The sequence below is a fragment of the Dipodomys merriami genome, unplaced genomic scaffold, assembly GCF_024711535.1.
Source record: "Dipodomys merriami isolate MVZ:Mamm:240054 unplaced genomic scaffold, mDipMer1.0.p SCAF_400, whole genome shotgun sequence".
Classification (NCBI taxonomy): domain Eukaryota; kingdom Metazoa; phylum Chordata; class Mammalia; order Rodentia; family Heteromyidae; genus Dipodomys; species Dipodomys merriami.
In genome coordinates this window covers 690,469-718,361 of record NW_027205605.1, presented here as the reverse complement: position 1 = coordinate 718,361, position 27,893 = coordinate 690,469, and the positions used below count along the sequence as shown (strand labels likewise).

The following is a 27,893-nucleotide window of genomic DNA, read 5'->3' as shown; positions in this document are numbered from 1 at the left end:
TGAGAAGGCAAAACAAATGCCCTGTCTTCATGGAGCTTGGACGCTAGCAGACAGGCCCACTCTGGAAGAGCTTGGTTAAGCTTATGCAGTCGCTAAGTCTAAAATGCATTTTTAAAATCCAGAAACTAGAACATTGCTCAAGTAGAATTCCTACTGTTAAGATCCAGATTCCAAGTGTTAGATTATGTCTAGAGTGTTTGAGCAGAAGACGCTGGGGATGAGTTCCTCCCCAGGCAGGCCCTGAAGAGGAGACCCTCTCCATGGATTATTTTTGTGCCACTGAACTGACTTTAGGTCACGGCTGTCTCACTCCATCAAACAACACTAACTCGTAGTCACTTCCTACTGGCAGATGGAAGAGACGAATGACAGAGTGGCTCATATTCTGCCCTGTTTCCAAGGCAAATATGATGTATGTCGCCAAGGCACACAGGAGATAGCACACTTTGTTAGATTCAAGTACCTGAGCACGGACTGTGCAAGCAAAGCCCCACATAGCTTTGTCAGGAGTGTTGTGTTCACGGCCACTTCTCATTTCAAAGGAGAAGGTGACTGTATCGCCTTCCACCTTAAGATTGAAGGGGGGAGAATGCACTTTAAAATCAAGACACAAAATGTTTCAAGAGAACACTGTATTTCAGAGATTTACTTCCTTTTCTTTTTTTGAGACAGGGTCCTTCTGTGTAAGTCGCCCCAGTAGTTACCATTCATTATAGGCAGGCACTGAGGCTGCCTCAGAAATGAGTTTACTTTCTACAGGACCATAATAATACCTGACTCGTTCGTGTGTGTGCGTGTGTGTGTGTGTGTGTGTGTATACGCGCACGCACGCATGCGCACGCCCACACATACGTGTTGTGGTTTAAACTGAGGAGTTTCTGTCTGCTAAGCAGGTAGTCTACCACTTGAGCCATCCCCCTTGCCTTTTCGACTTTAGTTATTTGGGGGATAGGGTCCTATGTTTATGCCTGGGTCAGCCTGAACTACAATCCTCCTATTTATGCTTCCCACACTGCTGGGATGACAGGTGTATGACACCACACCCAACATCTAGTTGAGATTGCTAACTTGCTGCTTTGCGCCAGCTAAACTTGAAGTTTGATCCTACCCATTTCCTCCAGAGTAGTTGGGGTTACTGGCCTGAGCCACTGCACCCAGCACCTCTCACTTGCTTTTGCATTCAAATTTCATCCCTTCTCATTTAGACACCAATCTTTCAGGTGTCTCTCCTGACCAGATAGCTTTTGGGTTGAGGCATCTGTGAAATGGGCCATGACTGGATCAGAATGAAGATCAATCAAGTAAACTCCTCATTCTATTCCTTTTTCACTCCCTTTGCCTCTTCCCTCACTGGCAAGTGGCCAGTCCTTCAGAAGAACGTGATGCTGGAGGGCATGCTCCACACTGCAGAACCAGGTCCATGGGTAAGAACACAAGGCAGCCAATCAGAGGACAATCAGCATGTGCTGCCCAGATTTAGATATCGCCAGATCACACCCTGGACAGAATTAAAGATGCCGCATCCTATACACAATAAACAGAAAGTCTGTTTCCCTATGTCCTCAGGAAATAGACTTTAAGTACACTGTGGGGTTAAGGGGTTTTTGAGCTCATGTCACATTCTAGATACCAAGAAGTAGCTGAAGAGCCTATATATAAATCATGGCCTTAATCCCATCAGTTTGAGCAGGGATTATAGCTACCTCCAATGGCCCAAATTCACATGAATAATTAACTTACCTAACTCAATATTTGTAAGTTGCAACAGTGCTGTGTGGTTCTAGGCTAGTGGTCTGTCATGAAGGAGTCTGGAGAAGTAACTGGAAGAACTAGCAGCCCCTTCCATGGAGGGGAAGGCAGAGCCATGACACACTCTGCAAGAAGGGACCAGTGCAGGGGACCCAGCTCTGAAATGCACAGGGGTCTGGCTTCCTACACATGGGGGGAGTCATTTTGAATGGAAGGAGTTCAAAGTTCTGGCAAAATAGCCCCTTTTCTATCAAGGCTGATGTGGCCAGTGCTTCCTGGCATTATGGTTAGTGCCCAGGCCACGATGAACCTAAATTCGCCTTTGCTTTCTAGAAGGCAATTGTGACTGGATACCATACCTTCACCAAGTCCTTCGGCCAACCAGTTCCTAAGACACTACGGCTGCCATATCCCAGAGTATTGCCTCCATATTCAGCAACCTTCCTACTGTTTGTGTTAGGCCCCGCGTATATCACCAACTTCAAAACAGAAAATAGACTGTTAGACTGTAAAAGAAAAACAAAAACAACATCTACCAATAAAAAGGCTGCAAAAATATTTGTTTAAAAACACATTTATAACCAGGCATTGGTATTATTACAACATAACTAATATGTCCTAATTAAGTCTAGTTCAGAGGCCATCAGCCATTGGCATTAACGGGACAGCCACAGACAAATAACAATGATAAAAATTAAAAGCTGTATTTTTATATTATCAAGTATTGTTGGCAGTAAAATTTAATTTAGTTATGCATATACATTTTTCAAATAGCTATTTTAATCCTAATTAATTACATATGATTCACTAGTAACAGAATTTGACCCCAAATTTAATAAAATGTGCACATACAGATAGGCAGATGGTTAATATCCAACACAACAAAATAAAAGCACCAAAAAAAAAAAACCCTCCAATGAAGAAATAAGGATTTTAAAAAATGCAACAAATTGAAAACAAGCCATATATTCTTATAATATGCCTAATGGTGTAAGAACGTGACACAAACATAGGCTAGAAAGGGGTCTGTTTCTTCCTGGGTCCATTTTCACATGTCAGTGCTTTCATCCATAAAGAAATCACCTGGCTTTCTAAATGGAGGTGGAACACTGACAGCTCACTTCGCATTCACAGAGTTCCAGAGAAAAACTAAAGTCTGATGACTCTGCACTGCATTTGCATCTCTAGGCTTGGATGCTTATCAGGATGACTTCATATCCTTTCTGGACCTTAGGCTGACACCAGCAAGGGAGCACTGAAAAGTAAATGTACTTCCAATATGTCTGGAGCCTTTGTGCCTTATAATGTACATCAATGTCCATCATGGTGTAACTTAGAGCACATAAGAAGATGCAAATTATTCTTTTTATAGGAGAAATCAAATGATACAAAGTGGAGTGGGCACCTTCCATTCTCATATTAAACAGTCACTTCACCTGAACCTAGGAAATGGTGTAGCTAAGTAAATGCCAGGAGCCATGGAGCAGGCTAGGCTGATGCCATTGGATATAATTTTTTAAATATATATATTTATATAATACATAAATATATTTATATAACAGTATATAAATATATTTATAAAGCATATAAAGTATATTTATATGACATATACATTTACATAATATATAAATATACATATATATATATATTTTTTTTTAAGGCCTACCAAAGACCATCTTTTTTATTTCTTGCTTCCAGCTAAGAAGAGTCCTGGGGACAAGCCTAAAACCTCTCCAGGCATCTGGGACTCCTGACCCTCCTAAAAGATAGTGGGGAGAGGTTCTGCAAATTCCAGTCATATGTTACACCATCTCATGGCAGACATAGTTAAGAAGTTCTTTTCTTTTTTGCTGGTGCCAGGGTTTGACACAATCAATCAAGCTTGCTGGCTTGCTTGACTGGCTAGCACCTCAACCACTTGAGTTGTACCTTCAGCCCAGCTTAATTTAGCTGGTTACTTTGGAGATGGACTCTCTTGAACTTTTCTGTTGAAGCTGGCCTTGAACATTGATCCTCTGAATCTCAAGTCTCCTGAGTAGCTAGGATTATAGGTGTGAACTGCCAGTGTCTGGCTTAGAAGTACTTCATTTTTAACCTAAAAGCCTCTCCTGGTGAGTGGGAATTAGTGCCATCTGCCCAGTTTACAGGTACAGAGGTAACATGTGATTCAGAGCTTTTTATAGTAGTGTCATCAGCTAATCCTTCAGCCTTTGTCATGTTATATATCCCACTTTCATTGTCTTTCCTCAGGTCCATATGCTCGTCTACGATACACAATTAACAGCAGGAAACAAGACTTCAGCCCTCAGATAGTTCTTTTTTCTTGAAAACTGTTAAGGTACTAATTGGAAACCACTCTTTCTGAAAATCTACCTAGCAATGGTAAAGAAGAACAAGAATGAATGTGTGTGAGAGTGTGTGTGTGTGTGTGTGTGTGCGCACGTGCGCGCACACACATGCTCCAGATTCTAGCAAATTCTAGAAGCCCACCTTCTCCCCAAGATATATGAGCAGTCCCCGGAATTGGGCAGCGAGACCTTCCTAGATGAATGGCTATCACATATCTACCAGCGTCCCAAGAGGGAAGGCAGGAAGTCAGCAGAATAGAAGGCAATTGTCCCTTGACTCAGAACTGAGTTGTTGAAAGCTTGTCACAAAGGTATGCTCTTTCAACATGTCATCGGAACATTGCTCTGAGACTGCAGAGGTGGTGCTCCTTAACTCCCTCAAGCACGACCCTTCAAGGCACTATGTGAGGAAAGTCCTCCTCAGAGCTATCTGCAGACAGAAATAAGTCAGGACTGGTGGCCAGCAGCAAAGAAAAATAAGAAGCACTAAGAAGGGAATTCACTAGAGTGGTAGCAATATAATCTACTCTTGCTTACTTTGTCATAGTCATACTGTGAAGAGCACCTGCTGTCAAATCTCAGGTACAGGCAGCGAGCTCCAGGAATATGGACGGTCTCTTTAAACTTATAGTTGTCTCTGACGGGGTGAACTGTTTCCACGGTCTTCCCAGCAGCCCATGGGGCAGGAATCTTTAACCCAGTGAGGAAGCCTGGCTCTTCCTTCTCCTCCAGCACTCTACAAGTGGAGGAGGAACAGTGGAATGGCTCAGCAGCAAGTAAAAGCAAATGGTGCAAAATAGCACGTTCCATTTTCCATGGAGCACCCAGGAACACTGTTTTCATTAGTTCTTAGGTACTACATTACTTACATGGTAATATATAACCTTAGTATACATAAACATAATATATGTTTGGATTTCCCCCTTTTTTTCCTATGGAGAAGTCTGCTTGATTTACAGGAGACCTCACTAACTTTCATGTAAGGTTACTGGGGGGGTGGGGTGGGGAGAGATTGTAAAGAATCTTTAAGATTGGCATCTTTCCAAACCCTGTAGGCTTACTTCCCTGTGAAATTCCCTTTGATGGGTGTTCATGCACCAGATGCCAAAAACTCCCCAATTCTACGTCACTCATTCCTGCTGGGATTTTTACTAGCAGAAGGTGCCTTTGAGCCCTCTTAACGTGCCTCAGAATGCAGAATGCAAACTCCTAAAACCCGAGCCTGGTGGCTTTGACCTCCTGTTTACTTTCAACTCCAGTGGTTGCAGAGCTGCACCGACTAACAATGCAGCTGCTACATTGGATTTCAAAGAAATAAAATGTGAAGCCCGTCTCTCAGTTACAGGGGCTTTGGATGGCACAGATACAAGTTTTCCTCAGTGCAACGACTCGCTGCATATATAGCTAAACCTGGAAAATCCCTTCTGACCAATCTTGAATGAAACAGATAAATAATACACTGCAAACATTTACAACATGCAACCTGGCAAGTTTTGATATTTGCATAGAGCCACAAAGTTTCCTTCTTTCCCTCTGCCACCTGCCCTTGTTCCCTGAGGCAATCACTGGATAGCAGTCTGCATTTTCTAGAGGTTGATATAAAGGGATCTGTGGTGTATGACTGGCTTCTTTCTCCCAGTGCAAGTACTCTGAGTCCACCCAATGTGCTGTTCGCCCACGGCCTGTGTTTTGCTGCTGGGGAGAAGCCTCTTCTGGGACAGCCCACAGTTTTCCACTCCCCCTGCTAAGATACACTGGGTTCTTTCCAGTTGTGAGTTTTGTTCGCTAAAGCCATTATAAACCTTCAGGTCTAAAATTTACAAACTAACAAAAAACTATAGCTGGGTTATATGGTAGGCGTATAAGTAACTTTTTTTGGGGTCCAGTCGTGGGGCCTGAACTCTGGGCCTGGGCGCTGTCCCTCAGCTCTTCAGCTCAAGGCTAGCGCTCTACCACTTGAGCCACAGCGCCACTTCCAGCTTTTTTTTTTTTGCTTATGTGGTGCTGAGGAATCAAACCCAGGGCCTCATGCATGCAAGGCACCTTTCCAGCCCCGTATGAGTAACTTTTAAAGAAAAGAAGGCAGCCAAGTATGGTAGGTTGTGCCTAGTGATGTGGGAAGCTAATAGGAGTTTCAGTGGAACCCATCAAATTGGAGCCGACCTGGGAAACACAGGAAGACCTTGCTCCTTACAACAAAACAGGACAAAACAATAAAATCTCCTGAAACTGGTTTGGAAAGGGAGGGTAGGGAGGGTGAAGGAGAGTGACAGAAGAGTAAGTCTGATCAAGGTACATTGTATATACATGTGGACATGTGAAAATGAACTCCTCTTTTTTTGTCGGTCGCGGGGCTTGAACTCTTGGCCTGGGCGCTGTCCCTGCACTCTTCAGCTCAAGGCAAGTGCTCTACCACTTGAGCTACAAGGCCATTTCCCGTATTCTGGTGGTTTATTGGAGATAAGAGTTTCATGGAGGCTGGGAAGGTGGCTCAGTGGTAGAGTGCTTGCCTTGCATGCATGAGGCCCTGGGTTCGATTCCCAAGCACCACATAAGCAAAAAGAAAAAAGCCGGAAGTGGCGCTATGGCTCAAGTGGTAGAGCGCTAGCTTTGAGCTGAAGAGCTGAGGGACAGTGCCCAGGCCCAGAGTTCAGGCCCCATGACCGGACCCAAAAAAAAAAAAAAAAAAGAGTTTCATGGACTTTCCTGCCTGTGCTGGCTTTGAACTACGATCCTCAGCTCTCAACCTCCTGAGTAGCTAGGATTACAGGTGTGAGCCACCAGCGCCCGGCTTTTTTTTGTGGAGGGGATGGGGGAGAGTTTTTTTTTTTTTTTTTTTGGCTGGTTGTAGGGCTTGAACTCTAGGCCTGGGCACTGTCCCTGAGCTCTTCAGCTCAAGGCTAGCACTCTACCACTTGAGCCACAGTGCCTTTCCAGCCTTTCCTGGTTATGTGGTGCTGAGGAATCGAACCCAGGGCCTTATGCATGCGAGGCAAGCACTCTACCACTGAGCCACCTTCCCAGCCCCCCCCCCGCTTTTTTTTGTCGGTTGTGGGGCTTGAACTCTGGGCTTGGGCACTGTCTTTGTGTTCTTCAGCTCAAGGCGAGCGCTCTACCACTTGAGCCACAGCACCATTTCCGTTTTTTTTTTTCTAGTGGTTTATTGGAATAAGAGTCTCATGGACTTTCCTGCCCAGGCTGGCTTTAAACAGTGATTCTCAGATCTCACCCTCCTATGTAGTTAGGATTACAGGTGTGAGCCACCAGCACCCAGCTGAACTCCTCTTGTATAACTAATCAATGCTAATAAAAAAAAAAAATGTGGAGCCAGGCGCCGGTGGCTCACACATATATCTTAGCTACTCAGGAGGCTAAGATCTGACAATCACAGTTGAAAGCCAGCCCAAGCAGGAGATTCCTGAAACTCTTATTAACAATAAACCACCAGAAAACCAGAAGTGGTGCTGTGGTAGAGTGCTAGCCTTGAGCTGAAAAGCTGAGGGACAGCACTCAGGCTTAGAGTTCAAGCCCCACCACTGACAAAAAAAAAAAATGTGAAGGGCAAAATACCCTGTCAAACTATTTGCTTAAGCCCTAATATTTTATTATATTCCTACCATTAGTATATGAGAGTTTCAAGTCAATTTCAAACTAATCATTTGATTCACAGGGCAATTTATTCTAACCTGATCCTACCATACATTTATAAAATAGTTGTAGTTATCTGTAAAATTTTATGCCAGTTTGATCATCCTTGCTGAAAATCAGCGTTGTAAAAGGACAGAAGACGGAAAGGACCAGCATTACCTCTCGTCTGGGAACAGCCTACACTTCTGGTCTGAAGAGCCACATGGCGAACAGCCCATCTCAGCAAAAACCGGACACTGAGTTTTAAGCAGCAGAGCCGTCTGAAACACAAAACCATATGTGTGTCTTAAAGTGCTTACTGTAGGTAACCTGGCTGCACAAGACACCAACTTACAATTCCCATTACAGTCATCGTTTAAATCCCAGTATGCTCTTTGTCAGTAAGAAATGCTTTGCTACTAAGGTCACCCAAAGTCATCTGCCTTAATCTGAGAGGGACCACATTCATCTTACTACTTTCAACTGCCCAGGTTTCAGTGGCTTTACATATTAATTTACACTTTTATAGCTGACTAGCTATCACCACTTGCTAAAAGACTAGCCAGTAATTTGCTCCAACAAACAAACAACACCTGTTCCCTGAACAGTCCAGTCTGTTTGGGGGACATAGCCCCCTTTCCTTGGATTCTGAAAGGCACAGGCAGACCCGAGAGCGGGTCAGAGGCCCGCAGGTCCCACCTGACTGGTGTAGAGCACCAGCTGTACAAGCTGAGGCATCAGGGCATCCGCCATGGTCAGGGTCTGCAGATTGGGGTGCATCAGGGAGGTCAGCAACACTGGGAGGAGGTGACCGAGCATCGTGGCCTTGGTGACTTGTTCCAAGCCTTTCAACCTACAAGTTCAAGAAAGTGCATATCATAAGCAGTGTCCTGACATAAAAAGAGGAAATCAACATTGTCTATGCTGACAAATACAGTGAAATACTTGTAGCTGTAGCCACCCTCCCGCAATTTCCCACCTCTTACCACTGAGGAAGGTTGACAGAGCTATTCATGGATTACCCCTCCAACCTGGACAGGGCCAAAACACACTTTACAAATGCATCCTGAAAAGCAAAGCTGTCCCCAGGTTCTTCTTGTCCCTACAGATGTCTTTCTGAGTCTTGCCCATAGTTGTGAAATTCTCTCCTGCCTGTAGCAATGGAGGCTCCTGTAGGGCACAGAAGTAGGCCCCATCGGGTTTTTCCACTTGTTTTTATTGTGGCAAAATTTATCCTCTTAACCATTTTTTCCCCAGCCTGGGGCTTGAACTCAGGGCCTGTGCACTGTCCTTGAGCATCTCTATGCTGAAGGCTAGCGCTCTACCACTTGAGCCACAGTGCCACTTCCAGCCTTTTCTGTTTATATGGTACCAAGGAATTGAACCCAGGGCTTCATGTGTGCTAGGTAAGCACTCTACCACTAAGCCACATTCCCAGCCTCCATTTTTTTTTTCCTTTTTGTTGGTCACGGGGCCCGTGAACTCTGGGCCTGCACACTCAAGGCTAGTGCTCTACCACTTTGAGTCACAGCACCACTTCTGGTTTTCAGGTGGTTAACTGGAGATAAGTCTCACAGACTTTCTTTTTTTTTCTTTTGTCAGTCGTGGGGCTTGAACTCTGGGCTTGGGCGCTGTCCCTGTGCTCTTCAGCTCAAGGCAAGTGTTCTACCGCCTGAGCCACAGCACCACTTCCGGTTTTCTAGTGGTTTATTGGAGATAAGTCTCACGAACTTTCCTGCCCAGGCTGGCTTTGACCCTCGATCCTCAGATCTCAGCTTCCTGAGTAGCTAGGATTATAGGCGTAAGCCACTGGCGCCTGGCTTCTCATAGACTTTCTTGCCTGAGCTGGCTTTGAACTGCAATCCTCAAATCTCAGCCTCCTGGGTAGCTAGGATTAGAGGCATGAGCCACCAGCGCCTGGCCCAGCCATTTTTAAAGTACACATTTTAGATATGCAAACCACCAACATCTATCTCTGTAATGCTTCATCTTGTAAAACTCTACCCTAGCAAGTACTATTCCACTTTCAATCTCTGCAATTCTGACCACCTTAAGGAGGCAGATTTTGTCTTCAACATTCACCAGAAGAATTAAAGTATAAAATCTCCTAGGGCACTGAGGACACTGGTGCCAACAGAAACAGATGGCAGTCTCAGCCTGCCCCTTTACGCTCCACTCCTTCTACAAACCATGGGTGGATGCTACATGTCCTAAGCAGCCCTGGCACAAAGCGAGTCTGGGTTATACACTTCTCAGCCCTGTCCCCAGTAGCCCCCTGCCAGTGGGGGAGAATCAAGGAAATGGGGGCATACAAGGCCTATTGTCTGCATGAAAATTATGCTGCACTATTGTTTTTCCTCCATATCTCTTAACCAGATTATCACATAATGGCACACAATGCAGCTGTAAACACCAGCCAGGGCAGTCATCGCAATGGAAGGCTGAGAAGGACTGGGTGACTGTGAAGGAGTTGCCACCCTCTACAAAGGCCAGGCCTGGATCTGGAGAAGGGCAATTACAGTAAAATCTTGAGGTGCCATGTCAATGCTGACCTCTGTGTAGCAGCTGAGTATCACTTCTTCCTCTTTAAAGTGAATGTGGAGCTAAGCTAGACAGTGAAGAGAAAGGCCAATTTGAGAATGATGACAGAAGTCCCAAATGTGTTGTGTACAGTAGCTCACATAGTGATCCTAGATACCCAGGAGGCTGACACCAGAAAGATTGTGGTTTGACACAAACTATGCCCAAAAATTTCTAAGACCCTATATTAATCAATAAACTGGGTATGGTGGTGCATGGCAGCCACTCCTAGCTATGCAGGAAGCATGGATATGGTCCACACCCACCCAGGCCAAAAAAGAAAAAAGAGAGAAAAAGAGATGAGAGATCCTATCTGGAAACAACTATAGCGAAAAGACCTGGGGGCATGGCCCAAGTGGAAGAGACTCTGTATAGGAAGCATAAGACCCAAGTTTAAAATGACAAAAATAAAATGATCCCAATGTCAGAGTTGAGGCTGTCACCAGAACCCTTCAATCCCTAGGTCATGGCTACTGGCTCAATCTCACCTCAAAGCACATTAAGGAGGAGGCTGATTGCTCGTGGCTTTGAAACATGGCTAGTCTAGCCTATTCTCACAGAAATGTCTCTCTATAGCAAAAGACTGTTTTATGATCTGCCCAGAAAGATCTCACTTTCACAGCAATTCTCCTGATGAAGGGTGCAGGCCCCATCCTGCCTGCCTCCTCACCTCTGCTCACGGTCGGGCAGGTCACTGTGGATGAGGGCAGTGGTGACCTGCTGTAGCATCTCCAGAACCTCGTCACAGCCCGTCAAGATCTGGGTGGCAAGAGCCAAAATACTGACCTTTAGCTCCTAGGTGGAAAAGACAGCATATTATTTTTAAGTTTTATGATGACCAAACACAGTGACAACATAACATGATGTATTTGATGATGCATTCTCAAATGAAATGAGGTGGCCAGAGTGAACCCAAAGCAGAGAGCCCCTCTGGGACGGCAGGCAACAATCTGATTTGGGAGGCCAAGGGGTGGGTGAGGCCAGAAATACGTAGTATTTCACTGGGAGCGAATGCACGCCTAGAAGGAAAGGCCTTGCTCCCATCCCATCCAGCACAGGAGAGCTCCTGGTGGCCAGCCCAGAAACTGTCCAGGTGGAAGACTGCCTTGGGTAGATGAGGACAGCTAAAGAGAAAAACAGAACAGTAAAGCATGTATAGGCGGTGAATAAAATGAGACAAAACCACAACATTCTGAAACAGTACGAGTGACCTTCTCTTCATGTCTCAAAACTCATTACACTGAAAATCAGCAAGTTTAATAATTCAAAGTAGCAGGCAGTTCTAGGCCATTAAAAATTAAAAATGACTGTTGGGGGGTTCATGGAATACACATACTAAATGTGTTAAGAAACACTAGTTAATATCATATAAGTAATTATTTTACGATTATTTTTTAATTAAAAAAAAACAAATTAACTCTCTGGATGATGTCTATGTGTCTTAAATTTTTCCCTGGAAAACCTATACAACCAAGTTTTATTCTGCCTTTGTGAAGAGTCTTCATATTTCTCTCCATGATTTAATTAAGAATTTGAAAAGTTTAATCTTTCACATAGAATAAAAACCCTGGTATATATTTCTTGGTAATTTCCAGGGTTCTTTTTTGTATTATTAAATAAGTTTATTATTAAAGGAATTCTGAACTGACAGACTAGCTGGACCATGACTGTCACACTAATGACAATGATATCAATGAGAGAAAGAGAGAAAATGTTCTTCTTTGATTCATTTTCAGTGTGTTCAAGTCAACATTTTCAGGAAGAAAAAGTTCTGATTACTTTCTCTAGCTTTCCCACAAAGATGAAATGCTGAAGAACAATGCAAACAACTGCCTTGAGCACCGCTACAGAAATCTTTCAACTTTCTAACTGGTCAGGCGAGAGTGAAGGACTGAGCTCACACCGAAGCTAGCTTAAAAGTAAGGACAGAAAATGAAATGAACTATAGATTTAGAAATTAAACTATTCAATACAAAGAGAGAAAATATCTTTTTTTTTTTTTTTTTGGTCAGTAGTGGGGCTTGAACTCTGGGCCTGCGCGCTGTCCCTCAGCTCTTCAGCTCAAGGCTAGTGCAGCGCTCTTCAGCTCAAGGCTAGTGCTAGCTTGAGCCACAGTGCCACTTCCAGTATTCTGGTGGTTAATTGGAGATAAGAGTCTCACGGACTTTCCTGCCTGAGCTGGCTTTGAACCGCAATCCTCAGATCTCAGCCTCCTGAGTAGCTAGGATTATAGGCATAAGCCACCGGCGCCCAGCAGATTATCACTTTTAAATGGTTATTTGGGTCAGAAAATATAGTAAACCATCAAATGTCAAAACTATTTAAAATGCTATGTTCCTCTGTGTGTGTGTAAAACTTCCAGGTATGATGAGGTCACTGGTGAGTGTGTATTTCATGGTTCTCAAAGAAAGATGACAATAAGCAAAGGCGCAGAGATTGACAGGAGCACGTGGATGCCATATCATGAGTCACAAGTATGGCAACCACTGTAATGACATTAAAATCTATGAGATGAATGGCCTGGCACTCCTCAGAAGACTCTAACTCACATGGTGAATTCTGACACCATACCACACAGAAATATGCCCATTACACTGTGCTTTACATACTGGGTAGAAAGCATCTTTAAAATAAAGCTCGGTGTTTACCTGTACCTTCAATGTCTCTCCCTGCAAGGAGTTGTCACTGTCATCATTCTCATCAGGTTTAATCAAAACAGTGTTACTGAGAAGGTGATTCTGAACTGCCATCAGATAGCGCAGGCAGGAAGATGCAGCCTTTAACACAAACAAGGGTGTTTAAGTGACTGAGCCCTCTTGAGAACAGGGCTCATGTAATCCTCAAGCTTTTATAAGATTCCCATAGGGAAACAAAAAGAAAAGTACAGAAAACAGAGCAGGTTAGTTTCTCAGGTTATTTATATGCATATGACTTCCAATATAGACTCTGAGACAGTACCTTCCTTCCTCCTTCTGCACAGGCCTCACTAGAGCTAGAAGATCATTTGGGTTTTTGTCCCTTAACAGTTCCTTCCCTTCCCCTCACCTCTCCATATGAAAACCCCACCCACACCCTGAAGATTCTTTTTTTTAGCCAGTCATGGGACTTGAACTCAAGGCCTAGGTGCTGTCCCTGAGCCCTTTCTTTGTTTGTTTTTACTGTATTTTTTTTGTCTTTTCTTTTTTTTTTTTTTTTTTTTTTTTTTTTTGTCAGTCGTGGGGCCTGAACTCTGGGCCTGGGCGCTGTCCCTCAGCTCTTCAGCTCAAGGCGAGCGCTCTACCACTTGAGCTACAGCGCCACTTCCGGTTTTCTAGTGGTTTATTGGAGATAGGAGTCTCACGGTCTCTCCTGCCTGGGCTGGCTTTGAACCGCGATCCTCAGATCTCAGCCTCCTGAGTAGCTAGGATTACAGGCGTGAGCCACCAGCGCCCAGCTTGTCTTTTCTTTATTGGTAATGGGGATCTTGCTAGGCAAGCGCTTTGCCACTAAGCTACATCCCAGCCCCTCCTGAGCCCTTTGCTAAAGACTAGTATCCTAACACTTTGAGCAACAGCTCCATTTCTGGTTTCTGGTGGTTAATTGGAGATGAGCATCTCACAGACTTTCCTGTTCAGGCTGGCTGTGAACTGTGATCCTCAGATCTTAGCCTCCTGAATAGCTAGGATAACAGGCATGAGCCACAAGTACCCAGATCTGAATATTCTTTTGATCACTTTCTTTAAAACATTAATAGCTTAGAAAGTAACACTAAATTAACAGGCAGAAAATCCTCACCAAACAAAACCCCAAATATAGTCAGACAACTATTATCAGCGTGCGTGCGTGCGTGCGTGCGTGCGTGCGTGCGTGTGTGTGTGTGTGTATGAAAACAGGGACTTGAGGCAATTTTGGTTGCAGTAAACACATCTTTACTTACAGGCACAGTTGAAAGGAGCTTTTGAAAATCATCTTTAGAGACAGTTTGGCACTTGGTAATTAAGATACAAGATTCTCGTACGACAATCTTCAAAATGTAGTGTAGGAGTTCATCATTTAGTCTTTCAATTGCAGGAAAATACAATGATAAAATATTGATGGTTTATTAGTCACAGGGTAAATTTGATACAACTAGTACAAGATGACAAACACAAGAAATAAATTTTTTAAAAGATATAAAATTAATTGACTCTGCAAGCCAATCTCCTTATTCAGAAATGATGCTAACAACTAAATATATTATCTAAACTAAACCTATAAAAACAAAATGCTACCAAACCATCTAATCAAAGTACTTTATGAATAACATAGCAAAGTAAGACTTCCTCCCCATCCCCAGCTTTGGATTGCCCCCTCCACCACCCCCTGATAGCATATTTCTAAAAAATCTTCCTTCTGTTACTTCTGCTAAGCACTTTTTGCCCAGGCAAATGTGCTATCCCTGATTTTTAGGTCTGGGATTTATTACTTGGTAATCAATTATCCAGGCTTTAGGCCTCCATACTAATGATCACATAAGCTACAATGAAGACTAACACTGGCCAAACATATTTCAATGTGAAGACATTACTCTTAGAAGAAGGTAAAGAAGAGACTAGCAGTGAGTGATTAGCATCATGTCATCACCTGTAATGATCATCCTCATCGCTGCCGAATCGATTATTTTGAAGCTGTTCAGCTAAACTGGTGAGGATCACATCTCGCAGCTGGGCAAGTCCGCTGTTTCTCTCCCCTAATACACAACAAAGCTCTGTGAACAACCTTGGTGACAGTGCTTAGAAAACTGATGCTTTTTAAAACAAAGTTTTTAAATGGTAGGTTGTGGGCCTAGAATCTGGAGGCACCAACCTAGACGAACACGACAGTAGCAAAACTATATGCCAGCCAACTATACTGCTTTCTGCGTGGGTATCCTGGCCTCTTCAAAGAGTGACTGCCTTCTGGATTTTCATAAAGCATGATTTTTTTGGGGGGGGAGGGGGGAGGGTTAGTCGTGGGCCTGAACTCTGGGCCTGGGTGCTGTCCCTCAGCTCTTCAGCTCAAGGTGAGCACTCTACCACTTGAGCCGCCACTTCTGGCTTTTTCTGCTTATGTGGTGCTGAGGAATGGAACCCAAGACCTCATGTATACATTGGCATGCAAGGCAAGTACTCTACCACTGAACCATCTGCCCAGACCCTTATAAAACATGATTTCTGATTCCTTAAGGCTGTTTGTCAATGCTGGTCATCTTTAACACTGGATGTCTTCTTGTTGTTTGTTACCTTAAAGTTTGGATTCTAATGTGGAGAAAGGGGGAACTGGTTTAGCAGTCACCAAGAAGTCATTTATCTTTAAGTATGGTAAACATCAGGCTGGGAATGTGGCTTAGTGGTAGAGTGCTTGCCTCGCATGCATGAAGCGCTGGGTTCAGTTCCTCAGTACCACATAAACAGAAAAAGCCAGAAGGGCTCAAATGGTAGAGTGCAAGCCTTGAGCAAAAGAAGCTCAGGAACAGTGCCTAGGCCCTGAGTTCAAGCCCAGAACTGGCAAAAAAAAAAAAAAAAGTAAACATCTACAGTCAGGTAGGTACATCAGATGATGCCTTGGAGACAGGCTTACAAAGCCTGAAGATACATAAGCATGGTTTCTCTTTCAGTGTGACTGAAATGTTGCATCCGTGCAGATACAGTTTTCAAATATTTTGACTAACAGATAAGAAGGAAACAAGACTGTAATCTGGATATCTAGTTGTTTCCTTAGGGACAAACTACTAGGGTTGAAGAGTAATGCTTACCTTCAGTTAAGACCAGCTGAAGTAAGTTATTGATTTCAGTTTCACCAGGGTACAAGATGTTTAGGCCAGAGCTGAAAGACAGAAAAGCCAAAAAGTTTGTAAGCAAATTTTCTAGAGGCTTTGAATTTGAAATGTTTACAATTTGATTTCTATTAAAGATGCGAGAATGGACCAACATGGTAGTACATACCTTAGTCCCAGTGCTTGGGAGGGTGAGACAGGAACATGCTGAGTGTAAAGGCAGCCTGGGATACATAGTGAGGCCTGCACACCAGCCTGGTTATGTAACACTGAGGTACACTTCACCCAGTTTATTTATTCATTGGCTACAGTGCTGGGGATCAAACCCAAGACTTCAAGAATGCTAGATAAATCATCAACCACTGAGCTATATCCCCCACTCCCAGCCTGAGGTTAAGTTTTATGACTAAGAAAGCATTTGAACCTAAATATATGGACAAAATTGAATCCAATCACTTCCTTGAAAAATGAAATCCCTCTGCTGCTATCTGTGAATTGCCAAGAAAGTAACTTATTTGAAGCCCTGTGTGAAAATAGAGAGAACTGGTAAGCTATGAAAAGCCAGTGTAGCCAAATCAATCATACATTCAGATTGTGTCCTTCAAAAAAGTCACTTGAGAAAGAGGATTTCTAATCCTTGGCTTTTCCAAAAAGGATGGCAAGGAGAGTAAAAAAATAGTTCTTTTTCTTCTTTTATTGAAATGTGATAAAGAATAAAGTGCATATAGTAAAGTATACAATTGGATAGATTTGACTTACGTATGTACCTATAAAACATCCATTTTACCATAAGGAAAAGAACGACACTGCCTGTCACCTCCAGAGGTTTCCTCATGGCATCAGAATTTAGTTACTAGCTTTAATATCCAAAAGAAAGCATCCTGCTCTTGGTAGTCACATTAAGGTTATGATTTTAGATGAAAGTTCACTGGACCTAAAGTTGATAGAGAGTGCTCATAAACTCACAAGAGAGTCTAGGCTTTAAGCAGGTTCATGAAAGCCAATATCCTAACTTGCAACAGAACTTCACAAAGCTCCACAGGAGGTAAAATGTCTAAGCCCATTCTCCAGCTGAAGATGGAGAAGCATTAAGCCAAGACCCAGGAAGTGAGTAGCAGACTGTGACTACCACAGTCTCTCACATTGTAAGAACAGTAGCTTAGAAACCAACTATCCAGCCAGAAGCTGGTGGTTCATGCCTATAATCCTAGTTACGGCTGAGATCTGAGGATCGTGGTTTGAAGCCAGCTTGAGAAGGAAAGTCAGTGAGTCTTTTTTTTTTGGGGGGGGGGGGGGTCCAGTCATGGGGCCTGAACTCTGGGCCTGGGCGCTGTCCCTCAGCTCTTCAGCTCAAGGCTAGCATTCTACCACTTGAGCCACAGCGCCACTTCCGGCTTTTTTCTTTTTGCTTATATGGTGCTGAGGAATCGAACCCAGGGCCTCTTGCATTCAAGGCAAGCGCTCGTACCACTGAGCCACCTTCCCAGCCCCTCAGTGAGTCTTTTATCTCCAATAAACTTCAAAAAAGACAGAAGTGGTGCTGTAACTCAAGCGGTAGAGTGCTCGCCTTGAGCAAAAGAAGCTCAGGGACAGCGCCCAGGCCCAGAATTCAAGCCCCAGGACTAGCAAAAAGAAAAGAAAAGAGCTATTATTTAAAGGGTATCCAAAAGGTTAGATGAAGAATGTAGGCATGCCTTTGGTCCACTAGAGCGGAGCACAAATCCTCTGATAAAATCATCCCCAGTGCACAGGGTCCTAGCTGCAGAGCAGGCTCAGAGGACCATGCTGCCAATTATGGGGAGAAGTACAGTGCCTGGCAGGAGCACTAAGGGAACCACCTGCTGTTTACCTGATGGCAAGGCAGACCTCCTTCTGAATCTCAGGGCAGATTTGATCTTTGGGTGCCATCAACAACTGCCAAAGAAGCAATCCTGACCGTCGAATGATGTCTCGGTTCCTTTCACTTTGTGGGCTGAAGAAAAATTTAAACACCACCTACAGAAACATATATACGGGGTGAATCTCAACATCCTAATTTCATTGGGGATAAAATTAACCTTTAAAAGAAGCACATGGTAACTAGCCTTATGAGGATATAACCAGGTAGTTTTTTAGCTGCAATGTCACCTACTGTGTAACAGTAGTAAATATTTTACATACATTCCAGCAATAAGCTATGTACAGCAAGACTCCATTAACTGCAGTGAAACATCATCATTCTAATCAGAGGATTAGAAGAGGTGAAGATAGAAAAGCAGAGATGCTACTGAAGGTGTGATCTCAGGTAGAAATCAGCTGGCTGAATGCAAGGGTTGTGTTCTTTTTAGTCTAGCATACTTCATTTCAGAACAGTCCTTTTACCTGAAAGACAACGAGGATGCAGCGTATGATGCAGGTGTCTCCATTGACCATGGCCTTCTCCATGATGTCACAAATGCTGCTTAGATGGTGCGCTTCGATGGGATGCTGCTTGCCCAGGACGCTTGTGATGGGAAGGTTGGGGTTGGTGGCCAAAAGATTGAGCTGGTGGATACACATTGCACCAACGTGGTGCAACAATTGGTTGATAACCTCATTGGTGGTGATGGCTTCTTCTGGAAGATGAAGAGAAAGCGTGAGCAAACACCACTAGTGGTTCTCCGAGGTACAGACTCCCAACTTTCATCACTGCTGCTAGAGAAGCCAGATGTGAGGTGAAAACAATTGGGATTTTTATTTAGTTACCACTTATTGGGCCCACTCTCTATGCTGGATGATGGCTCATGTTGGACATGCATTACCTTACAACATGGTTATAAACTTAGACTACTGAGGCCCTTTTTGCAGGCTGGTAAGCCACAAGTAGAGAGGGTTAAGGAAGTCACCCTAGGTTACACAACTCCAAAGTGATCGAGCATCTCAACCCATGCTGGAAACAAGACTCGTAAAATATGTCCTTCTTCCTCAGGTACCCTACAGTAGAACCACCTGGCTATAAAAAGCTCATCCTCAGTACTCAATGTTTCTATGAAACATCTACAACTAAACCTGTGGGTATCCACAAGCATCCCCTTATGTAAACGGTTTGAAAAATGGCTTATGGATGTGGGCTCACGTGGTAGACTGCCTGTCTAGCAAGCCTAAGACTGAATTTAAACCCCAGTAACACAATGATGGAAAGAACAAAGGGAGGGAGGGAAAGGAGGAAGAAAAGTCTTTAGGCCACATCAGAACCTCTGTTGATTTATATACTTTTCTACTTAATCTATTAACCAATCTCTTCAGGTTAAAGAAAGATTTTGGGGGCTGGGAAGGTGGCTCAGTGGTAGAGCATTTGCTTTGCATGCATGAGGCCCTGGGTTCGATTCCTCAGCACCATGTAAGCACAAAGAAAAAAGCCGGAAATGGTGCTGTGGCTCAAGTGATAGAGCACTAGCCTTGAGCTGAAGAGCTGAGGGACAGTGCCCAGGCCCAGAGTTCAGGCCCCATGACCGGACCCCCCCCCCAAAAAAAATAAAAAAAGAAAAAGAAAAGAAAGATTTTGGGTTTCTAATTTCAAAGAAAGAAGGCTGTTGGTACAAGTCCCACACATGGTGCTCTGTAGGTTGCCAGATTAACAGAAGACCAAGAGAGCACCTGACCTTTGGGCTCTGTGATAACGTGGCTGACGCCCAGTCTCTGGCACACGTAGTGGAAGGCCTGGTTCCCGGGGTTGCACCACTGATCAATGTAGTCATTCGAGCATGTCCACAGCATGTTGTTCACTGTGTCATAACAGGCACCTGTACAGAGCAGAAGGGTGAACATTCCCTCTAATGCTAACAACCACACCCAACCTGCAGATTGACTCTGTCAAGCACTAGACTGGGACCCAGCAAGAAGCCAGGATTTAGCTGGCTGTGGTGATCCCAGCACCCAGGCAGCCTGGGCCACACAGTGAGACCTGTCTCAAAAACAAAGGGTGAAGCCAGGATTGTACTTTTAATTTTTTTCCATTTCTGGGACTTTATTTCAATACATAGTATTTTGTAGGATCAGAGACACAGAGGCATTGAACCTTTGTGTTCTTCCCTTAAGGGAATCCTCCTTTGGTCTCACTGTATGTAAATGTCTAGAGTCTTGTATAATTGATCACGTCCTGATGTATTTTCTATCTAGCTTCTGGATATAAGAGAAAACACGCACTGTATGTAGGATTTTATCTTTTAAATTTAATTAACTCCCATGTGAAAAGAAAGTATCTTATAAAAAATGATCAGTTCTTAATTGTGATCTGCTTCCAAAAACCGTTTAAGTGGCTTACTAGGTAATAACAGGACCAACAAACATAAACAAGAAACAAAACCTGGATATAAGCTTTCTAGTAGCTAGCATAAAGGTAAAATCCACTATACAGCAACATGTTCACTTTCTAAAAATCACAGGAATCAAGTTTTTTGAGGGCACAGACTTTTGAGAAGAATATTATAAGCATTACCATACAACTTAATGGACAGGATCTCAATGATCCTTAATTAGGTGAAGAATTTTATGCATAACAATTTCTTATACTGATTCCTCAAATTAAAGAGCAATTTTTTTGTTTTTGTTTTTTAACTTTTTCATTTCAAGGAAACTATAGGGAATTGGGAAAATATTTCGAGAGAAATTGCTAACACCTTGACTTTCAGAAGGAAATGTGCATTCATTTCTTACCCAAGCCAGGTACAAGAGCACCACGTCCCAGTGAGCTTCCAGCAGCATCTATGAGATCCGCACGGCTTGTGAACTGACCATCCGAAATATTATACACCAGGCTGGAGGCGAGGACTTTGGAAACAAACAGTCAGGTGTTCAGTGAGCCAACAGACCACTTTTAGGCTCTTAACAAGACATTTATGAAAAACACCCCCTTTGGTTGTCCATTGGTTGTAACAATGAGACAGAAACTACACACACAAGACCACTGAAAGCCTAAGTTAAACCCTAAACTATACTCTTTCTTTCCCATTCCATTTTATCCATCTATCCATTCGTATATTTTTGTGGTACTGGACGTGAAAATCAGGGCCCTGTGTATCCAGGCAAGCGCTCACCACTGACCTATGTCCCCAGCCGTAGCAGCTTCTGCAGTTCCAGCAGCACACCAAAAGAATGATGGTCCCCAGTCTTCCTCCTCATTGAGCTTACTATACATACATGTCTTCTCTACTCAGCCACTTACATGAATACTACTCATTCCTGACAACTTCTAGGCGGCCTCCTTCCTGTGTGCTACCCACGGTCCTTCCTCCCTCTGCCCCTGCAGCATATCCATGTACTCCCAGAGCCACCAGCAATGACACAGCGAGACTAGCTCCGTCCCCATTTCCACATTTTCAACTAGATGAGAAGCTCCTGAAGGCAAGCACCAGTTTTCCTCCTTACAGCAAGCAGCCTCCACAGTGACCAATGTGGAATGTGGGCACATTATTATATTATTGTTGTTGTTGTTGTTATTATTATTACCAGTCCTGGAGCTTGAACTCAGGGCCTGGGCACTGTCCCTGAGCTTCTTTTGCTCAAGGCCACTTGAATACCACTTCAGATTTTTTCCGTGTATGTGGTACTGAGGAATCGAACCCAGGGCTTCATGCATGCTAGGCAAGCACTTTACCACTAAGCCACATTCCCAGCCCCAGAGGATATTTAAGCATTTACTGACTTGTCAGGCCAAAATACAATTAATGGAATATACATCGTCATGAAAAGAATGACACCATGCAAAGGAGAATACTCTTAGGGGACAAACATGAAGATACAACATGACTCTGATCATATAAAATAGTTATCAAAATGAACTCCAGGAAATGGAACAACAACAACAAAAAGAACAATACCACGAAGACCTGCTTTACTCAAATGAAGCCAACTTCAAATGAGTAAAAAAAAGCAATACCAAGGAGACTAAAAAGTGTTTAATAAGTCTAATGATCAGTAACTCAGAAACAAACTAAACATTTGGATAGATATTCCTCCAAAACAAAGTCACTCAACACATGAAAGTATGCCCAGTGTTGTTAGTCATTGGACAAATACAAAACAAAGCTACAACCAGGTCCTTTCTTATGACCATTAGGATAGGTGCAACAAAACCAAAAGGAAAATCACAAAGATGGCCGGAAATGGAGAAATCCAGGCCATTTCACTTTGCCAATGAGAACAGAAAGGAGCAGCCACTTTGGAAAACAATGTGGCGGCTCCTTCAAAGAATGAGCACTGTCACTCAGTTACCAGAGGACCCGGTAAATCCACCTGTGCACATAGGCAGGAGAAGTGGAAACCTGCCTCAGCAGCCACAGCAACATCACTCAAAACAGCCAAAAGAAGAATCAACTCAAATGTTCAACAAGCGATGATCCCCTACAACGGAATCGAATTCCAACCTAAAAAGGAATGAAGCTCACTATTGCTACTGGAGGAAACAATGCTAAGGGGGAAAAAAACCAGACACAGACAGACACACTGACACACAGACACACAGACACACAGACACACAGTCTCTCTCTCTCTCTCTCTCTCTCTCTCTCTCTCTCTCTCTCTCTCTCTCTCTCTCTCTCTCTCTCTCTCTCTCTCTCTCTCTCTCTCTCTCTCTCTCTCTCTCTCTCTCTCCCTCCCTCCCTCCCTCCCTCCCTCCTAATTGCATTTGTATGGAAGTCCAGAACAAGAAAATCCAGAAGCAGAAAAAGATAAGTGGATGATGCTGGGTACTCAAGACTCATGCCTATAATTCTAGCTACTTAGGAGGCTGAGATTTGAGGATCATGGTTTGAAGCCAGCCCAGGCAGGAAAGTCTGTGAAACACTTATCTCCAATTACCTACCAGAAAACCAAAAATGGCACTGTGGTTCGAAGTGGTAGAGTGCTAGCCTTAAGCAAAAGAGCTCAGGGACAGTTCCCAACCCTGAGTTTAAGCTCCACAACTCACCAAAAAAAAAAAAAAAAAAAAAAAGATAGGTGAATGCCAGGGATTCAGTGGTGGGGTGAATGACCACTAAGGAGTGTATGGCTTCATTTTGGAGGTGATATACAGACAGTGGTGAGGGATGTAAGCCTCAAATTTGTGAACATATTTAAATCCACTGAACTATACGTTTTAAAAGGATTAATTCTGTATGTGAGCTAGATCTCAGTAAAGCTATTAATAATACTTAAAGAAAAATAAAAAAGCTAATGGTAAATTTGCATGAGTTACTCTACCTTAGAGACTTAAGGGGATATGGATATGAACTGACAGCAGAAAAAAAAGCATTGAGATAAAGTCCAACCAACTTGAATGTGGGGCCGTCAGGAACAGCAGAGGTTCGAGCATATGCAGCAAGCTGAGACAGCCTGACACTGGCTGCACTGATGCTGACACTGCCTCAACTGCTGAGGTCAAATTTATCTAAGGCTTTGGTGAGGGCAAGAAATACTTTTCTAAAATCTAAATGTGAAATAAAACCCTTTCAAGGAATTACTGCTAGAAAAATTATTTTAAGAGGACATTATGAAATACTGGGAAATAAAATGAAGTAAACTAACTCTAGAACATTTTAATATCCTGTGCCTAAAAAAGTTTCAAGAAAAAATAAAGGTGTAATGATGTCCCTAAAGTTAAAAAGGAATAAAATGATAGTTCCAAAAGACTGTATATTTTATTTCATTTAATTATTTGGCTACTGTGAAGCCAAAATTATGCTGATTTAGTGATGTTAGTGTGTCCCCTCTTCCATAAAAATCATTACCAGTGGGCTGGGAAGGTGGCTCAGTGGTAGAGCGCTTGCCTTGCCTGCTCAAGGCCCTGGGTTCGATTCCTCAGCACCACATAAGCAAAAAAAAAAAAGCCGGAAGAGGCGCTGTGGCTCAAGTGGTAGAGCGTTAGCCTTGAGATGAAGAGCTGAGGGACAGCGCTCAGGCCCAGAGTTCAGGCCCCACGACCGGACCCCAAAAAAAAAAATCATTACCAATATATTACATTTAGAAAACATTAATAAATTTTACATGTATTACTTCCTTCCCATGTTGTTGTTTTACACTTTGCATAGTTTTTGTTTTTTGTTGTTTTTTGGGGCCTGAACTCTGGGCCTGGGCACTGTCCCTCAGCTCTTTAGCTCAAGGCAAGCACTTTGCCACTTGAGCCACCGCGCCACCTCCAGCTTTTTCTGCTTAATGTGGTACTGAGGAATCAAACTCAGGGCCTCATGCATGCAAGGCAAGCATTCTACCACTGAGCCACCTTCCTAGCCCCCACTTTGTATAGTTTTTTATATATTTATTTAATAGTTTCAGAATTTTATCAGTCAGCAGAACTCTTTCCATAACACCAGTAAATACATTATTTCTTTCTTTACTAAAACTTCACTAAGCTGATTACTATTTCTAGTAATCTTATAGAGTGACAGTTTATAATATTATGCCATCTATAAAAATTGTATTGGGCTGGGAAGGTGGCTCAGTGGTAGAGCACTTGCCTTGCATGCATGAGGCCCTGGGTTCGATTCCCCAGCACCACATAAGCAAAAGAAAAAAAGCCGGAAGTGGCGCTGTGGCTCAAGTGGTAGAGCGCTAGCCTTGAGCTGAAGAGCTGAGGGACAGCACCCAGGCCCAGAGTTCAGGCCCCACGACTGGACCAAAAAAAAAATAAAAAAAATAAAAAAAATAAAAATTGTATTTTGGGCTGGGGGATGGAGTTTTTGTTTTTGTTTTTTTTGTCGGTCATGGGGCCTGAACTTCTGGGCCTGAGGGCTGTCCCTCAGCTCTTCAGCTCAAGGTTAGCGCCCTATCACTTGAGCCAAAGCGCCACTTCCAGCCTTTTCTGCTTATGTGGTGCTGAGGAATCGAACCCAGGGCCTCATGCATGCAAGGCAAGCACTCTACCACTGAGTCACCTTCCCAGCCCCTGGGGGATGGAGCTTGAGTGTAGAGCATTTGCCTAGCAGCACAGGTCCTGGTTCGATCCCTAGCACCAAAAATCAAAAATAAAAGTAGCTCCCAGGCTATAACAACATTATAATTATTATTTTAGGTTGCTATCAGAGAACTATCCCAAACAACTATTTAGCAGAGTAAGTTTAAAATAATAAATAGGGAAGTCTTAAGTTTCAGGTAAATTAGGAAAAGTACAACTAAAATGCACTTACTTTTTAAAGACGACAAACCGCTTGTTCCACCAAAAAGAGAGCGTGTGGCAGAGCTGCCTGATCCTCCTGGAGGTGGCACCAGCATCACCAAGTATGTGCCACAGGTGTAGATGGGTGTCTTCCGCAGCATCTTCAGAGGTAGCCCACAGCTAGTATTTGCTGGCAAAACAAATGAAAATGCTAAGTGAAAATATCAGAAAGACTAGTGTATTATAAAGGTGACCCAAACTTAAAACAGGTATCCCCAGATTAGACACAGGCAGAGTGGATCATGCCTCTCATCCTAGCAATCAATGGAGAAGGTTGAGATTAGGAGGATCATAATTTGAGGCCAACCCAGGGGAAAAGTTCATGAGACTCCTTCTCAACCAACAGCTGGGTGTGGTAGCATGTGCTTGTCATTCCAGCTACATGGGAATGTAAGATCTGAGGATTGCGGTTCAAAGCCAGGCAGAAAAATCAATGAGACTCTTATCTCCAATTAACCATCAAAAAGCTGGAAGAAGAGTGCTAGCCTTGAGCAAAAAAAGCTCAAAGACAGCACCTAGGCCCCAAATTTAAGCACCAGAAGCAGTGCGCGCACACACACAAAGCAGCTGAGACAAACACCAGTGGCTCATACATATAATCATAACTATTCAGGGGGCTGAGATCCGAGGATCATTGTTCAAAACCAGCCTGGCCAGGAAAGTCTGTGAGACTCTTATCTCCACGTAAGCACCAAAAGAGACTGGAAGTAGAGCTGTGGCCCAAGTGATAGAGCATTAGCTTTAAGCTCAGGGACAGATTCTGATATCAAGCTCCAGGACTAGCATAACCGACCCCCCCCCACACACCCCAAAAAAGTAGCTGAACACGAGCATCCAAGGAAGCTGTCCTGGGGTGCACATGGCATCATACCCGCTTGGTCCTCCTTCAGTGTGTTGGAGATGGTGGAGCCAGTCAGGGCCGCAAGCGTTGCCGATGGGGAGGCTCTGTACCGAGACAGCCTGCTCAGAAGCATCTCATTAATGCTCTTGGCAGACTCGCCCTCTTTCCTCATGAGGATCGTACGTTCCTGAAGCGGGTTGGCTACAAGTACCCCATTTTCAACCTAAGATTTAAAGTGCAAGAGCTTCTGAAATGATACCTGTTTCCAATTAGGTATTACTGTGACCTGGTTGCTTAACATTTCTAAAATTGCACCTGAGTGGGCATATCCCTCAAAACTTCCATGCTCTATAAGTGACTACAGGCTACACTGTTTGAGATCTGTCATTTTTCACAACAGCCCAGATTATTCTGAATGTAATCAGCTGGGTTTAATAGGCTCTCTGAAAAGTAGTTGATTAAAATTCCTTAGACTGCATTCTGCAGTCAGAGCTCACTAATCGTGGCCTCTGACAGTTACCAGGAAGACAGAGGAAAACAAATCAATCAGGCTTTGAGTTACTGTGAGGACAACTGTGAGATTGATGTCTTCTTGAACTATAATTGGTGGCTAAAATCCAAACTCTCGATGAACAGTAGTTAATATTCACTCCAGCTGCTTGGACCCTGGCAGGCTAATACTGGAGCAAGGCAGACCTGGCTAAAAGTGCACGCCAACCTCAAGTGCACCCTGCTCAGGCCTGGTAGCCATCTCATTTGTCACTGGAGCCTTTCCCATCTCTGGAGTGGTGCTGCCAGTGTGGGGCCTGCCCTTAGCACCCTTCCTTCCTCTCCTTGTTCTTGTTCTTCTTCCATTGATATCCTTACTGCCTAAAAAGATGCAGACCGTGTCCTATAGCTTTTCCCTCTCATTCCTCCAACTCTAGGATCTTTAAATCCACTCTCATACTTGCCCTTCTTGCTTTCCCAGGAAGAAGCATCTTGGGGCTGGGAAGGTGGCTCAGTGGTAGAGCGCATGCCTTGAATGCCTGAGGCCCTGGGTTCAATTCCTCAGCACCACATAAGCAAAAAGAAAAAAGCTGGAAGTGGCGCTGTGGCTCAAGCGGTAGAGCGCTAGCTCTTGAGCTGAAGAGCTGAGGGACAGCGCCCAAGCCCAGAGTTCAGGCCCCACGACCGGACCCCCCCCCCCCCGCCAAAAAAAGGAAGAAGCATCTTGCCTCACATAATTTAAAGCTAATTTTCCTCTTCCACCTTACGTCCTAGGCTTGCTTCTGTCCCTTCCTCCTGATCAACATTTCTCCTACATCAACTCTCTTCTCTGTGTTCAGATTTCACACACCTGTGCATCTTAGCAAATCCTCCGTGTCTATGAGCATACCTCCCTTTCCCCACTTCCACTGTCAAATGTCCCAGCTCTATCGCAAGTGCCTCATAGGCTGAAGGTCCGTCATTTGAACAGGTCCTAGAAACTCATTGTGCTGGGAAGGCAGGCACAACTGGCCTATTGAGGCGCACGAAGACAAGAGGGAATGAGAGTCCGATGAGGTGGGATCCTCTGTAAAGCCCACAGAAAGTGAGTCCCAAAGGAAATGCTGGTAGCCGACAAGAGGCCAGGGAAAGCACAGGCAGGAACAAACCTAAAGGGCTGTCCGCACATTCCCAGATGGCAGCAGAAAAGAGATCTATGAGAGAGAAAATGTTGCTTCTTCCCATCTTGTCTGGCCTCTCAGTTCCACTCCCAAGTGAGCAGCTACTCATGACTGGACCAGAGAAACCCAAACTCTTTCCTTGACTTCCTCGCAGGGTGGACCATGACTGGCAGCCTTC

The 27,893-nt window shown here is 43.9% G+C and overlaps 1 protein-coding gene across 1 annotated transcript in view; it reads right to left on the bottom strand.

Annotated features, from left to right (window-relative positions):
* The window catches only part of LOC138806573 (probable E3 ubiquitin-protein ligase HECTD4), a 128,782-nt gene that overhangs the window by 59,058 nt on the left and 41,831 nt on the right, over positions 1-27,893 (bottom strand). The window contains exons 8-23 of the mRNA XM_069991997.1: positions 26,097-26,289; positions 25,197-25,355; positions 20,752-20,865; positions 19,698-19,838; positions 18,439-18,671; positions 17,927-18,072; positions 16,057-16,127; positions 14,907-15,012; positions 14,221-14,341; positions 12,953-13,081; positions 10,975-11,099; positions 8,424-8,577; positions 7,905-8,005; positions 4,635-4,833; positions 2,109-2,228; positions 464-568 (exon numbers count right to left, since the gene is read on the bottom strand). Coding sequence (XP_069848098.1) covers positions 464-568; positions 2,109-2,228; positions 4,635-4,833; positions 7,905-8,005; positions 8,424-8,577; positions 10,975-11,099; positions 12,953-13,081; positions 14,221-14,341; positions 14,907-15,012; positions 16,057-16,127; positions 17,927-18,072; positions 18,439-18,671; positions 19,698-19,838; positions 20,752-20,865; positions 25,197-25,355; positions 26,097-26,289 — 2,217 coding nt within the window. The remainder of the gene's footprint in view (positions 1-463; positions 569-2,108; positions 2,229-4,634; positions 4,834-7,904; positions 8,006-8,423; positions 8,578-10,974; positions 11,100-12,952; positions 13,082-14,220; positions 14,342-14,906; positions 15,013-16,056; positions 16,128-17,926; positions 18,073-18,438; positions 18,672-19,697; positions 19,839-20,751; positions 20,866-25,196; positions 25,356-26,096; positions 26,290-27,893) is intronic.